This window comes from Misgurnus anguillicaudatus, chromosome 1, assembly GCF_027580225.2.
Source record: "Misgurnus anguillicaudatus chromosome 1, ASM2758022v2, whole genome shotgun sequence".
NCBI classification, from domain to species: Eukaryota; Metazoa; Chordata; class Actinopteri; order Cypriniformes; family Cobitidae; genus Misgurnus; species Misgurnus anguillicaudatus.
In genome coordinates, this window is record NC_073337.2 from 7,258,773 (window position 1) to 7,274,399 (window position 15,627).

Below are 15,627 nucleotides of genomic sequence, written 5' to 3' on the forward strand. Positions count from 1 at the left end.
GTTCCTAATAATCCTTTAGGTGAGTGTATGTTCCATTTGTTTTATATTTATAAATTTAACCATTAGTAAAATGACTGTTGCTACAGAAGTCAGTTAAGGTGTTAAATATGTAAGTTATGTTGTGATAGGGGATGTACAGTAACACCAAAATACTGCAAGCTTTTTCCATTCTTGCATGTGTTTAATTCATTGTGGGGGTTCTGTATGTTAATCTCATCACTAAGCCCCCAAAACTTTATATTCTGAAGGACTTTCAGTAGGAGTATTCAGAAAAGACATTTCAAAACAAGTGATACTCTTATTCACGTCTTTAGAAAAAAAGTCAGATGGCAACAAAAGGGAACACAATTTACTAAAGAAGGAAAAATAAAGTAAAAGTGACAAGAAAAGTACATAGTTGTAACAGATTACAATAAACTGAAAACAGTTAAGAAATGTTCCTGGCACAGGGCACAAAGGAACTAAATTAAGTGGCCATGGACAATTGCTTTAAATCCAAAAATCTCACAGCTTAGACATTGTGGGATAAGAGTGTTTAACCTCTTGAACTGTATAATAGTTACCAGCAGTAAGTAAATATGAGTTGTTACATAAATGTCAATGCGTGGCTTGAATCCTCAAGATACAGCACATATGAGTAAACTATGAATACTGGTGGCTTGAAGATACAGCAAAGATACTTTAATAAGACTTTATTAAGCATTCAAGCACAACTTCTGGACATTATTCTCTTCTGGGACGGCCTCGTACAAAAAATAAATATAACCTTCGTGAATTCATACAGTAATCAGCTTTTAGGGAATGTGCTGGAAGCATACTGGAGTTAAGCATGTGCTTGCATGATAGCTGTAGAATATTGATATAAAGAGTACAGTAGATTTATTTTATAAGTGCTTGTCTGTAGGTGACAACCCGTTAGCGTCGCTTGGTGGTGCTTCCTACACGGTTTATACTTCTACTCATCTGGGGAAAGTGCACATTTGGAGTTCTGGCGGTTGGACCGTACAGTCCCAGGTTTCTTGCAGCAACAGACTTGCGAGGTGTTTTGATGCAGGGGAAAGGAGAAAAGATCTGCTGTGGTTTTGGGGGTTCCCTGGCTAAGGTTGAGGGGCTTCTTCCACTTTCAGAGCTAGAAGAGTCTGAAGCTTGATTACAGGTGGTTGGGAGTGGGTGAAGATCATTGGGGTTGGAGTCCATCTTAGGCAGGGGTTCTGGAGGTGGTGTCTGTGCCTCTGGTTCATTTGAGGTTGGTTCTGGTAAAGGTTTCAGCTCCAGAGAAGACAGCTTGTTCTCTATCTCTTGGACCTCCTCCTCTTCTTCTCCAAAGCTGTGGTCTTGCAGAGACACATCTGAGCTTCTAGCCACAATGGTCACCTCTTCAGATGTCTCCACCTTTTCCTGCTCTTCACATGCAGTCTCTTTTACCTCTTCTTCCTCACTTTTTCTCTCTTCTTCCTCTTCTGTTTTTCTCACAGGAGTTTCGTCATCCTCTAATTCCAGAGAATCATCAAAACCGAGCTGGGCCCGAGCTCTGGCGATGTTCCTCCGATGAGTCCGCACGTGGCTGCGCCAGGGGGAATTGAGCCTGGCCCTGGACGTCTGGCTCTGGCATGGGGAAGAGTGGGCTTGGGGTACAGGGTGCAGTCCTCCATTATGTATGATACCATTCTTGGAAGACTGCTGATCAGGCCTGGGCTTCCTACCCAGGAGAAGATGGTTAACCACAGGGGAGGGACCGAGTTGGGAGGAAAGGATACTGGTGGCTGGACATTTATCTGCGAAGAATCAATGGCAATAAGTAAGAAAACATGAATGTTTATTAAGCTGATTGCTCAAGTCAACATAAAACAGTGACCACAACCCATTTAACATCCCGCCATGAACATGAATTAAGATCATCACAGCCTTCACCACAATCATCATGTGATTATTGTTTGACCCAGCACCAGTCAAAAGATCTACTGCACCACATAGCATATTTAATGAAGTTGACCCATGATGATCAGTACCAGTGTGGTGCTTCTGGGCTTTACTGGGTTGATGTGGTTCAATAGTTTCAGCTTCCACTGGAAGTCCTGGGGAAATGTTACAGAGTTTTTTACAGCATCCGCGTGTGTCACATACTAAGAGATTAAATGACACTAAAAGTGAAAGATGATACTGATTGGCCCCAAAACAAGCCTTTCTTATTGGTATTGCATAAAATATAATATCGTACTTTAAAATAAACCTGATTTAACTAGGGCTGTCACAATGATTAAATAATCGTCTCATTGCGATTGTTTGACGACATTGCAATGATTTTAGATCACCGCAATGATTGCACATCTCTTTAAAAACACAAGGGGGAGCTGCAGTGCCTGTATAAATGAGACTATCAGATGGCACTCCTTAAAGGAATAGTCTACTAATTTTCAATATTAAAATATGTTATTACCTTAACTAAGAATTGTTGATACATCCCTCTATCATCTGTGTGCGTGCACGTAAGCGCTGGAGCGCACTGCGACGCTTCGATAGCATTTAGCATAGCCCCATTAATTCAATGGTACCATTTAGAGATAAAGTTAGAAGTGACCAAACACATCAACGTTTTTCCTATTTAAGACGAGTAGTTATACGAGCAAGTTTGGTGGTACAAAATAAAACGCAGCGCTTTTCTAAACGGATTTAAAAGAGGAACTATATTTTATGGCGTAATAGCACTTTTGGGAGTACTTCGACTCGCCTGAAAAGTCCGATCCCCTTCTCACTCTCATAATGGGAGAGGGAGGGTGTTACTGCACCGAGTCGAAGTACTCCCAAAAATGCTATTACGCCATAAAATATAGTTCCTCTTTTAAATCCGCTTAGAAAAGCGCTACGTTTTATTTTGTACCACCAAACTTGCTCGTATAACTACTCGTCTTAAATAGGAAAAACGTTGATGTGTTTGGTCACTTTTAACTTTATCTCTAAATGGTACCATTAAATGAATGGGGCTAAGCTAAATGCTATCGAAGCGTCGCAGCGCGCTCCAGCGCTTACGTGCACGCACACAGATGATAGAGGGATGTATCAACAATTCTTAGTTAAGGTAATAACATTTTAATATTGAAAATGAGTAGACTATTCCTTTAACTGACAGTGTAACACAAAAAAGTCAAAGCCATAGCCATTCAATATATGGAAAAAAACAGCATTTTTAAGAAATGCTGCAAAACAGGTAAAACATACATTTCCAAAACAGCAATTCCAAATTCTGGGATTAAGTGAAAGATGCTATTCTTAAGGATCTGTAAGGAAATCATTTTTTTGCAGCCACTACAGACATGTGGTCCAGTAGCCTACTAATATGACCTTAGTAGTATCATGTGTGAAAATTATTTAATGAACAAAAAAAAGAGAATTAAATGTCAATAAAACAGACAATTAATTGTCATAATCCTCACAATTTAGTAGAAAATTAATCGTCAGCCAAATTGCATAATCGTGACAGCCCTAGATTTAATATTTTGTTGCCTGAAGCAAATGCACAAAGCAAATTTGTTAAAACTAAAACCTCTAGCGGTTTCCAAAAACCTGTCAAATTAAATTCAGTCCATATCTGTGACCAGAGATTTTCTATTTATTTAGTCCTGCTACCTACCTGTATGAATGTAGAGTAGACCGGCTTGCTGCAGTTGTTTTTGTTTGATGCGCGAGTATTGTTTTTTCAGCGCATTGATGTCGGTGCTCATGCGCTCCAGCATCATACTGTTGATGGCAGCCTGATGCTCCGCCCGTCCCGTACCCACCGCCCCGGGACTGAGCTCAGCCATGTTACTGCCGTGAGAGCTCTGCACTGCTTTCTGATCTGCGAAGCAAACGAAACAAACTTTACATGATGCAGTATAAACACCATGTGTTGTTAAAGCCAGAATGTTTGACAGATTTTACAGGGTAACTTTGGTAAAAACTGTCTTGGCCCCTCTCTGAACTTCATTCATTTACTACAACTGAAGTTTGTAATGAAAGGCAGCTGGGGTGTCTTCCAGAATGCCTAATGACCTAAACACATCAAAAACAGAACTAACAAATGTATCTGGGATTAAATCTGTCTGCAGGCGGATTCAAACAGGATAATCAGGAATATTTTCAGAATCTAGCCAAGGGTACGCTGGCTCATAATGTTTGCATTAGTGCATGACATTGTGTTACTTTCATATTGCCAGTATAGTTCAGATCAGAAAATGTTATTTAAAAAAAATCATAAACATGACATTGTTCAGGAGACATGAGGGAGCAGGGATCAGGCTTGTTTAAAAAAAACCCATCATATTTCCTTCGATGGGTACTGAAGTTAATCTAGTGCATTTCAACCCAAATCATTATGCTGCGTTCACAACAGCCACGGTAGAGGCGTGAAGCCAAGTGATTTCAATGTTAAGTCAATGTGAAGACGCATTGACGCGCGTCTGGAGGTCTCGCGGCCCGAATGAGGCGTTTGGCACGGCGCAGAAGACGCGATTCCGCCTCATTAGCGTGTCTAGATTGCGCGAATGGGACGAATTGAGCGCCTGGTGCGGTACACGTGAATGGTGGTTTTTGTGCATTTTGAGTTTGACGGAATTTGCGGCTGACGCCAGAGTTGAAAAATGTGAACTTTGGCGGATTTCCGCGCCGCGTTAACCAATCAGGAACCTGCTTGCTGCTGTGGCGGTAGCCCCACCCGGAGTCACTCATTCAACCTGAAGGAACGCTTGATATTGTCCGTGAGCAGTCACGACACAAGTTCTTATTTATATAGAGACAGGAATAAAAAGGACCTCGCTTAGAAGAGTGTCAGTGAGGACATCGGGCAACCTGGTAAGTACCTGTAACCTGTAAATACACATTTCACTTCTAAGTCACGTGACGTTTATCGACCCACGCCATTTATTTTCCTTCTATAGTAAGGTGACTAAATACAAACCGGTAACTCTCTCAATAAATGCACAATCAACATCAGCCATCCTGCAGACAGACAACCGCATAGCACTTGCCCCTCCCACAAGCAGCGGATTTTGCCTCTGATGCGCGTCAAATGCTTGCTTTTTCAGCGCGTCTACTCCGCTCTACACGTGCGAATGCATTCAAACTGTTCAAGCGACAAACTAGGCGCTGTAGATGCGATTTTGACGCCTGAAACGCGGTTGGTGTAAACGCAGCATTAGAGATGCAGAAACACACCTTTAAGATGTTTTTGGTATCTCTGGATCTCAGGGGCCAGAAGTCCACCGAGGGGCCCCAGGCAACCAAGAGCAGTAATGATGGGATCTTCATCATCCATGTCAACATCATCATCACTCTCCCATCCATTGAGTGCCTGACTATAAAGTAAAAAACATATAATATTCATTTATTTAGAGTGTATTCATTCCCTTACACATTTTAATTGGTGAAAGTTGTTTTTTAAGTGAGTGTAAATGACTTTGCTTCTGTATTACTGTATTCCAAATATAGTACAAATGTACCACATTACAGGGTTCCCACACCTTAGTTAACTTCAAATTCAAGGACCTTTCAAGGACTTTCCAGGTCCAATACCCTCAAATTCAAGGACTAAATGTGGGGACACATTTCAAGTGAGAGCAAGATTACACCGTGTTACCTTTTAAGATACATTGTTACATTGTGTCCCTTTAGAGGGAACTTGCGCTGCGTCACTGCGGTGACACTTTGGGGACGCCTCCAGGGGTGAGTGCGTCTGAATGTGTATATCAAATTCAACCAATAGTGAGGCTTAACGACAAAGACAGGGAGACGCGGGAACCAGGAAGTATATCGCTATCTAAAATATTGCCAAAGACGGCGTTACAGGGACGCAGGAAGTATGGCAAGGGAGACGCAGCGTCTCATTCCCTTCTCAGGGAACAACAGTTACATACGTAACCAGAAACGTTTTAATGTGTCAAACACAACTATGCAAAAAAAGCATTTTGGTATGAATCAACATTCGCATACAGAAGATATAAGCATTTAAAGTGAACAGTTTAGCACATGTGCTTAAAAAGTCTAGAATTTTTATGATATTATCCAACACTACACAGGAAATAATATGGATTTTTTTCCAGAAAACGTCTTGCATAAAATTGAATCAAGCACTTTCAATGGCCTGTATCTATGTATGTATATTTTTAAAAACTTCCCAGGGCCTTGAATTATTTCCCCAGATTCACAAACTTTTAGCTGTAGGTAAATAATACCTGCTGTTAGCTCTGACAGGTGCAGGGAACGGGGTGATGTTATATGTGTATTTCTCCCTGAGTTCGGTCAGTTGGGGGAATGGGAAGGGAGCCATGGAGTAGACAGTCTGTTGAGAGGAATACAGACGCATGCATTACACACTAGTGGTCCATGATGCTGATAATGAGAAAGCGGCTGATTGGCCGATACAAGACAAATTACAGTAAATGCGAAAGAAACTGAAAATTTGCCAAATTAAATTAACATTCGTTTTGCCTAATATAATAGATTGAAAAGATAAATCGATGTATTACTATTAGACACATACATAGATATTTGGTCTGAAAACACTCGCCTGCATAAGTTCATTAGAGTCGATCAGGTTGTGCTCCAGCATTTCCTGTGTCAGGCAGCCCATTGTACTATAAAACTCATCAGCGGTCTGACACTCCTCAATCCTCCTGTAAACGACATGAAGATACAAGTAACACACTTCATACAAGCTAAAACAGTCTCTCATTTTTTAAAGAGGACTTGGAGGCTGATGAATAAACTTACTCTCCGAGTTTGGCCCAGATGGCCAGAGCTACATGAAGCAGCATTTCCGACCCCTCAAAAAACACAGAGTCCCAGATCTTCAGTACGGTGTGGTGGGGCAGACAGGTGGCGAACATGGTAAGAAACCACTGCATGGTGAAGACGTTAGTGAGTGGCGGTTCATAGCTGCCTGAAACCAAACAACATTGCGCAAACATTTAGACGGGGTATTTGGTTGACCTGGTTTGTGTTTTCACATCTATATGTGACAAACCTCCTCCTTCCCGATTGGCTACTTTTTGGAGATGATTAAGATGCTGAGAAAGTTCTGGAAGCTTTATTCGTAGCAGATCCCTGAACACGGCCATGTCCACAGAGAGTGCACGTAGATTATTGGCAAAGTAGCTATCAGGAAGCACCTTATCGATCAAATATATCATCACCTATGCAGGGGCAAAAAAATAGGATGTATAATTTATAAACTGATTTTCATAATGGAGATTATGAACTAAATATTCAGAGATGCAGGAAACCTTTAATGCATCTCCTTCGTGTCCCTCTGTGACCTCCAGGATGAGGGCAGCCAAAACATTAAAGCCCTGGCAATAGCCCACAGTCTTGTTCCAGCGGGCGTATGCCAGCAGTACTCGCTTTAAAACCACCCGGTCCTGCTCGGCCTCCTGGCCACAGTAGGAGCTGCAGCCCGTCCGATGCAAGTCCTAGACAAGATGACCCAAATATAACAGAGTTCATTTATAAGCATCCATATCTGAAATACAGCTTTTTAGCATCTTTTTTTTTCCTTTTTTGAAGAAGTTGTTCAGCAGCTTCCACAAAAGCATACAGTATATGATAGCTTAACAACATCAAGGTACGACTGCCTAAAAGGCTTTATTTTGTGTCGCTCAAGATAGGATGTTGTGCTTAGGGAAGTATGTAAGGCACAGAGTTAGAAAGCACAAGCAAAAGAAGAGTTAAATGTGCAGTGTGTAAATTTTAGCGGCATCTAATGGTGAGGTTGTGAATTGCAACCAACGGCTCAGTCCACTGCTCACCTCTCGCTTTTGAAACGCATAGAGAAGCTACGGTAGCCGCCACCGGACAAACGTGTCATCGTCAGAGACAACTTAGTAAAAACAGTTTGGGCTTCTGTAGAAACATGGCGGCACAAAATGGCGACTTCCATGTAAGGGGACCATCGTGTATGTAGATAAAAACGTTCATTTTAAGGTAATAAACACATAACGGTTCATTATGAAAGGTCTTTATACACCCCTGATAATATAGTTTTGTATATTATTTTGCATTTCTGTTAAAAGATCTTTCTAAAAATTACACACTGCACCTTTAAACCAAAATTTGACCGCTTGTGCGCACATGTCTTTGATGAATCACTGTTCACTTTCATGCAGTGCCACACAGACAAACACATTTACTGTTCCATTATCCACTTTGCACTGACGCACTGCCGAAAGCAAACATCCTGCTGCACCATTTAACATATCATCCTACACTCTTAAAATGAATGTGTGAAAATAACACATCTTGTGTCTAGTTAACTTAACACATCTCTGTGTTACACACTTTGTGTTGTTTAACACATCTTATGTTGTCCCTTTTATTTATATGAACTCAAAATCAACACAAAATGACACAATGTGTTAAAATAACACGTTAAATAGTTTAACACAAAACAATGTGTTAAAATTAAAAAAGTGTGTTGTTCCAAAAAGAACACAAAGAGAACTAGATGTGTTATTTTAACACATTCGTTTTAAGAGTGTATGGACTAAATTTTATTCAACAAAATATCTCTGATGCTAAAACTACATTAAAAAGACAATTAATGTGTAAACGTATACATTCAGTTATTGAATATATTATTTAGTGTTAAATAAATGAATATACTTTTACTATTTGTATTCCCAGCGAGTCATCGTCTGGATTGCTGCGATCATTGAAAGCAAACCTCATTGTTTTCTCCCAGTCGATGGAGATGCTGTGGAGGTACTGATCGGCTAATGTCAGCCACACCTACATCAAGCAAAGCCAATATAAATATCATAACACGGATGTGGTAAGACTACAGAGAAATGTATTACGGTAACAGTATTAAGAGAGAGGTGTCCACCACCCATACCCTCTTCCTCCATTCTTTGGGGATGCCAGCTGGGAGCCTCACCACAGCTTTCAGGGCATCATACCACTGCAGTTAAAATATAAGGAGACAGCATTACAGGAGAGTAGGGCACACAAGTACCGCAGTGGACAAATGCATCAGACATACTTGTTGAAATCCATTCTTGCCAAGAGATGGTTCGATGGTGAACTTCAACCTGGTGTCGACCCCTGTAAAGACAAATCGGTGACACAATGATGACTGTATAAAAAAGATGATAACCCCAAAGCTGCAGGTGTCTCAATAATAAATGTATTGTATGAGGGGTTCACCATTAGACATGCAAATACAAAATAATGATGGGTGGTCATTTTATAATAATAAAAATGCAGTGCATGAATAATGAATAAGGCTTGTTTTTATTGTAGGCCGAGTTATTTAACTTATTTATTTAGATATTTTAGAAATTATTATTAAAAATGTAACTGACGAAAATCATCATCTTATTGCGTAGATCACGAAACGCAAAATCAAACGCGTGATGTCAGCAGATGATAAATGTCGCTGTCCGCTCCGCCGTGGTGCTGAAACGCTACTTCCGGAAATATGACACCATCCTGTATCGAGCCAAAATAAACCGTCTTTCATTTCACTTTCCATCTTGTTAAAACGTCATACTGCGAGACATACACCCTAAATTTGCTAAAGCTTCAAAACTGACAATTATTTAGCATAGCAAGCTACATCATTTCACGCGCTGCTGTAAACGGTAAACAAATCATGCGAACCTTCGCGAACGATTGAAAGCATATATCCAAAACGATAGCAGCCTTTCTGCCACTGTCCTACGTCTGGTTTATATAAATGAATAAATACTAACCTGCGTCCATCTCTGTTGGGGCAATACGCTATAATAAGCAACCATTTCAGCCTGTGTTTCACTTTTAAGCCGGATTAACCTACAAGATGACCAACATCTCTCGAGCCCTCATACTGCACCCATATTAGGCTACTTACACATCAAAGCAAATGCGGTTGTGAATGAAAAGCAAAGACTATTGAAAGTATGATGAATTGAGACCGACCAATTATGTTTATTAAGCTTCTGTAACCTTTTTTTCAGTGAATATATTACCTGAATCAAGGCATAAACACATTAAATTGATGATATTAAAGCATGCAGGAGTGTAGGTTCACCTGGCTCTAGGGTGCAGAGCAGCCGTGGCGCTCTTCTGGAGATGCCGTTGCGTTTCTTCAGCACATTACTGATAATATTACCAACTCCTCCACCTGCATTCTGACGTTTCACGCAAACCCTCGACCTCTTTGAGGAAACAAATCTTTCTTGCTTCATTTGGAGAAATACTAAGAGGACCACGTCCCGTTTGATCTGCTTTTGTAAATATAAACCGCATAACACCTCACCCTAGTCTATTTCAAGCATTTAATACGATCTCGAGGAAATCATTAAACGCAGCGCAAAATAGAACTGATCAATAAATCCAAATTTCGGTGTTGAGATTTAATTATCCATCGCTTGGTACGAAGACAATAAGATTTATTGTATAGGCAAAAGTCGATGCTAAAAGATGAAGATACACGGAGGATGCGAGAAGAAGCGGAATACGGCGGTGATGAACGTATGTCTACACCCACATATGAGCGTCGTGCAGGAGGAGGGACCGATGAAGCTCTGAAGGATGGGCCACAGATGCGATGAATGAGAAAAAAATATACAGAAAACTTAACAGCAGGGAAAACAACTGAATTACACAAGTGTAGACATCTACTGCGTTAATAATCTTAAATATAAGGAATAAAGTATTAAAGTATGCTTGATGCAACAAAGATGTATTATTCTGGAACTTATTAGGCAACATTAGGGCAAGATGACTACATTGCCATTAATACAATAAATGATCACTGAATGCATCCAAAGTACAGCACGTGACCAGTCCAAATATTAAAAGCACTCCCTGTGACCTAATAAATGGAGGTGCACACTAGCGGTACACAAAATAGAAAGATAGACAGATGAAATAGTCCTTTATATTTGAAATTATTTGATTTCATAATTTTTGTAATGTTTTGTAATAGATTATAAGCAGTAGCTTATGTGATAAAGGGAGCATTGTGGTCATCATGACATGCATCTAGTAAAAAACTAAGTGGTAAATGAAAAAATATTGAATGCACTTTTGATATTCATGTTTAGAGAAATAAACAAGCCAAGAAAGAGTGCAACAAAATTAAAGGGGACATTTCATAAGACTTTTTAAATCTGGTGTCTCCAGAGTATGTATGTGAAGTTTTAGCTCAAAATACCATAAAGATAATTTAATACAGCATGTTGTGAGCAAAAATTTGCCATTTTGGGTGTGTCCTTCTAAATGCAAATGAGCTGATCTCTGCACTGAATGGTAGTGTCGTGGTTGGATAGTGCAGATAAAGGGGCGTATCACAGGGGGAGCCACATTTCAATTACCTATTTTTTCACATTCTTGCAGAGAATGGTTTACCAAAACTAAGTAACTGGGTTGTTCTTTTTCACAATTTCTAGGTTGATATAAGCACTGGACTCAATTATAACACTTAAACATGGAATTCAGATTTTCATGATATGTCCCCTTTAAATGATATTGTTCATAACTGTGCCACAACATCACCTGCATTACACTGAAAAAAAAATGATTTATTGAATTTAATCAATTTTTTTAAAAAAAAGATTAGTAAAATAAAATATAAAAATTTTGTTTAAATGTAGCTTAAATAAATTGATTGCAACCACTTACATTAAAAAAATTGATTAAATTCAATGAATCATTTTTTTCAGTGTAGAAATAGACTGAATGGGATATTTCCCCCAAAAAATCATTTTCTCACCCTTATGTTGTGCTAAACCTGTATGAATTAATTTTTTCTAATGAACACAAAATATTTTTTGATTTCCATAATAGAATAAAACAAATACAGTGGAATTCAATGGGTCAGTGAACTGTGTGCTTGCCATCATTAATCAAAATATCTTCTTTTGTGTTCATCAGAAAAAATAAACTATTAAATATTAATGAACTCATACAGGTTTAGAACAACATAAGGATCAGAAAAAGAATAGATAGAATTTTCATTTTTGGTTGAACTATCCCTTGAAGAATAAAAACCATGCACAGCATTAGTTTTGATGACATACTGTACCTGTTTAATAGCAGTTCTCATGCTGCATGTAAATAAAATGTAGGATAAAGACAAGAGCTGCAAAGGCCACATTATCTGTAGGTCAGCTACAGCACCTGCCTGCACTAAATTCATCACATTCATTTAACTCACCGCAAAAGTGGAAACGGTTACGGTTTGACTCAGGGCCACATTCAGCTGAAAATGTACATGTCAGTGTCAAACTGACCACATGGCCATTAAAATTTCATATACAGTAACTATATTGATAGACAACTGTATTTTTCCTCACATAAGGAAGCATAAATATTTCAGTATCTGCTACCAGTGGAACGGACATTCCACCGAATCAGTGCCATTTCTGTCCCCATGACATTATATGAATAAAATGCAAGAAAAAAACTAACTCTAAAATACATTTTATTATTAGGCAAAGTGTCATGCATGTTAATCTAACACCAAATTTTAACTATGTAATTTAAAGGTTCAGTGTGTAAATTTTAGCGGCATCTAGTGGTGAGGTTGGGAATTGCAAACAACGGCTCAGTCCACTGCTCGCTTTTGAAACGCATAGAGAAACTATGGTAGCCACCACTGGAAAAACATGTCATCAACAGAGACAACTTAGTAAAAAAAAGTTTGTACGTTAAGGGCTTCTTTAGAAACATGACGGCACAAAATGCCAACTTCCATGTAAGGGGACCCTCTGTGTATGTAGATAAAAACGTCTCATTCTAAGGTAATAAAAACATAACAGTTCATTATAAAAAGTCTTTATACACCCCTGGTAATATAGTTTTGTATATTATTTTACATTTCTGTCAAGAGATCCTTTCAAAAATGACACACTGCACCTTTAAAACATTAATTAAAACTACATAGAACACTGAAAAACAGCATTTTTATCCATCCCTGCTTTCTATCTCTGTACTTTACCTTTAAATATAAAGCATACAATTCTTCAAATATCCTTTTTTTGCATTTTTGTGTGGGTCCATATCCCATATTTGCTTTTAATATTTTTTACCATTAAAAAAAGTCATATTATTTTAGATAAAATGCAATTTTAGTCATGTCCCCAGGATTTCACTTACCCAACACATTCCCCCCTCTAAAAATCTAGGAATATTCGACAAGTCACATTTTCAAGAGGAAGTGATATCACCTGGATCTTCTGAAGGCCATGTGAAGATCAAAAGTTAATTTTCTCATTTTCTTTTCTGTATATTTTATGATATTGATGCTACGACTGTGAATGTCAATCTTAACGTTAAATCTTGTTTCCTATATTATTTCTTTGATGTTATTGGTTTATTTTAAAATAAAACTTTTTGGTAAATCACTAGAATTTGTTCAGTGTGTCTTTATGCTATTAGCACATATTTAATCCAGCTATATTTTAATGTATTTTCTAAATCTATGCAAAAACGCAGTCCTGTTACTTTCAGTCCTGTTACCAAAATATCTCCACCCTCTATTAAGAAACCATGTTAAAAAATAAATTAGTTACCTGAGAACAGTACTCATTTTGAAAAGTAAAATATGTTTGTGTGTTATTATATTTAGTGTTCAAAAAAATAAAAAAATAAACTTGTTGAGTTACAACATTCAAATTGCACCGATTCATTGGAATGTCCCGGAAACCATATAATACCAGTCTTCTAAAACAGCTAAAGGACATCAGACTTCAGAGGACTATCAAAGATAGCAAAGCTCCTAAAAAGGTCAAAATATACTTTGATCTAGAAAACATTAGTCTTCAGCACATAAGGTCGTATGTTATTTGACACAGCATATCAAATCACATCACTGTAATGGATGCAGGAATGAAACAAGAGAATGATTTATAATTACGTCTTTTCTGAGAGACGGCTTGAAGACAGGCAGTAACTATATCAAAGTTCTTCTGTACTTTCTGCTGTAGTCGGTCCTTTCTCTTCACCTGACGCACCAGTTTGGCAGACTGGACCCCAATGCGGTATTTCACCTCCTGAATGATCCACTTTAGTTCCTCTGGACCTAAGCGCAAAACATATGCTGTTTAAATCTAAGAAACATGCATTCAATTACATTTCTGTCTAGAATCAGACACAGTGAAATTAAACAATGCATTGAATAAAAATCTACTTATTGTGACGGACTATAAAAACAGTCTCACCCCTAAACACTTAAAGATAAGTATGTGTGTATACACCACATAAACACATGGTCAATGTATGTACAATGTGCAACAAAGAAACCTGAGGAATTGTTGCACCTGAGGCAACAATTAAACAAAGGGTTAATATTTAACAGGCTTTTAACTGTTTCAGAATGAGGTGAGAACTGTCAGATGGACAGCTGATTCGTCTGATTTCATCAAAACACACAATTAAACATACTAGCGTACATTTTTACCAACAGTCTAATCTCACATTCACCTTTTTGAGAGAGATATTTCATCTGATGGCGTCTCGTGTGTTTCTCCTGAAGTTCTTGCAGAAAGTTCGCGCCGGTGTTACTTCGCCCGAGAAAAGCATCTGAACTGGAAGCTTCGGTGGAGCTGTCTACCCCTCTGAAACCGTTAATGCTGTATGTGTCATAAAGCTCCACTAACAGACAATCCACAATAGATGATGTCCGGGACGCTCTCTGCTCATCATCTTCATCTGAACACACATGACAGAAACACGCGTTATAGAGACCAAATGTTTCGCACTTGGATATTGCGATTAATGATGAAGCTGAAACACTTACAATTTCCATCTGAGGATAAACGTCTATTTGAAACCCATCTGTGGAAAGCCGAGAAGCCGTCAATATACGACGCATCTGAGTTAAGGAAAACTCCACTCTCTTCTTCTGAGCCGATATTGTCACATATGTCAATCTCTTTAAGTTCTTCTTTACCGACCTCCTCTCCAGACATGTTTTATTAATCTATCTCGCGTTTAAGTTCAACATTACAAACGCACGAGCATATGCTGCATGTACAAACCAAAGAGTTTTAGATGAATCAACAAGGAACTTAAGTTCCGGGTATGTTCCATTACAGGAGAAGGGTTGGCTGCGACTTTCCCAGGCTCTTGTTTCCTTCCTGAGAGGGTCTGAATCTGGATTGTTCTCCCCTGCAATGGGAATAGTTCAGGCCACCTCCAAAACTATCAAAGAAAAAAGTTTTTCGGGAACAGGTGCAACCAACGTGTACAGTTGGATAGGAAACATTCTCTTATACGTTCATTTAATCGATCACGAAGTCGTTTGAAAAATACAAAATAAAATGTTTTTGACCACGAAGTCATTTGAAAAATACAAAATAAAATGTTTTTGACCACAAAGTCAATTAAAAAATACAAAATTAAATGTTTTTGACCACGAAGTCGTTTGAAAAATACAAAATAAAATGTTTTTGACCCCGAAGTCAATTGAAAAATACAAAATAAAATGTTTTTGACCACGAAGTCAATTGAAAAATACAAAATAAAATGTTTTTTTTACCACAAAGTCATTTGAAAAATACAAAATAAAATGTTTTTGACCACGAAGTCAATTAAAAAATACAAAATAAAATGTTTTTAACCACGAAGTCAATTGAAAAAAAAAAATGTTTTGAAAATAGAAAAAAATAAAAC

At 38.4% G+C, this 15,627-nt stretch overlaps 1 protein-coding gene across 4 annotated transcripts; it reads right to left on the bottom strand.

Annotated features, from left to right (window-relative positions):
• Positions 1 to 329: 329 nt before the first annotated feature.
• Positions 330 to 15,200, bottom strand: tbc1d30 (TBC1 domain family, member 30). Of its 4 annotated transcripts, XM_055190935.2 has the most exons (15): positions 14,753 to 15,200; positions 14,437 to 14,664; positions 13,871 to 14,035; positions 9,011 to 9,072; positions 8,864 to 8,929; positions 8,632 to 8,757; positions 7,257 to 7,442; positions 6,998 to 7,166; positions 6,745 to 6,913; positions 6,542 to 6,647; positions 6,207 to 6,313; positions 5,191 to 5,330; positions 3,629 to 3,835; positions 2,010 to 2,075; positions 330 to 1,775 (listed from the first exon to the last, which is right to left on the bottom strand). In XM_055190935.2, exons 1-15 carry the CDS (start codon positions 14,922 to 14,924, stop codon positions 916 to 918), a joined length of 2,829 nt encoding a protein of 942 aa, XP_055046910.2. In that variant the 5' UTR covers positions 14,925 to 15,200; the 3' UTR covers positions 330 to 915. The 4 variants fall into 4 exon arrangements, with proteins under 4 accessions (XP_055046910.2, XP_055046911.2, XP_055046912.2 ...); XM_055190936.2 differs by lacking the exon at positions 2,010 to 2,075; XM_055190937.2 differs by lacking the exons at positions 13,871 to 14,035; positions 14,437 to 14,664; positions 14,753 to 15,200 and adding an exon at positions 10,040 to 10,644.
• Positions 15,201 to 15,627: the final 427 nt, after the last annotated feature.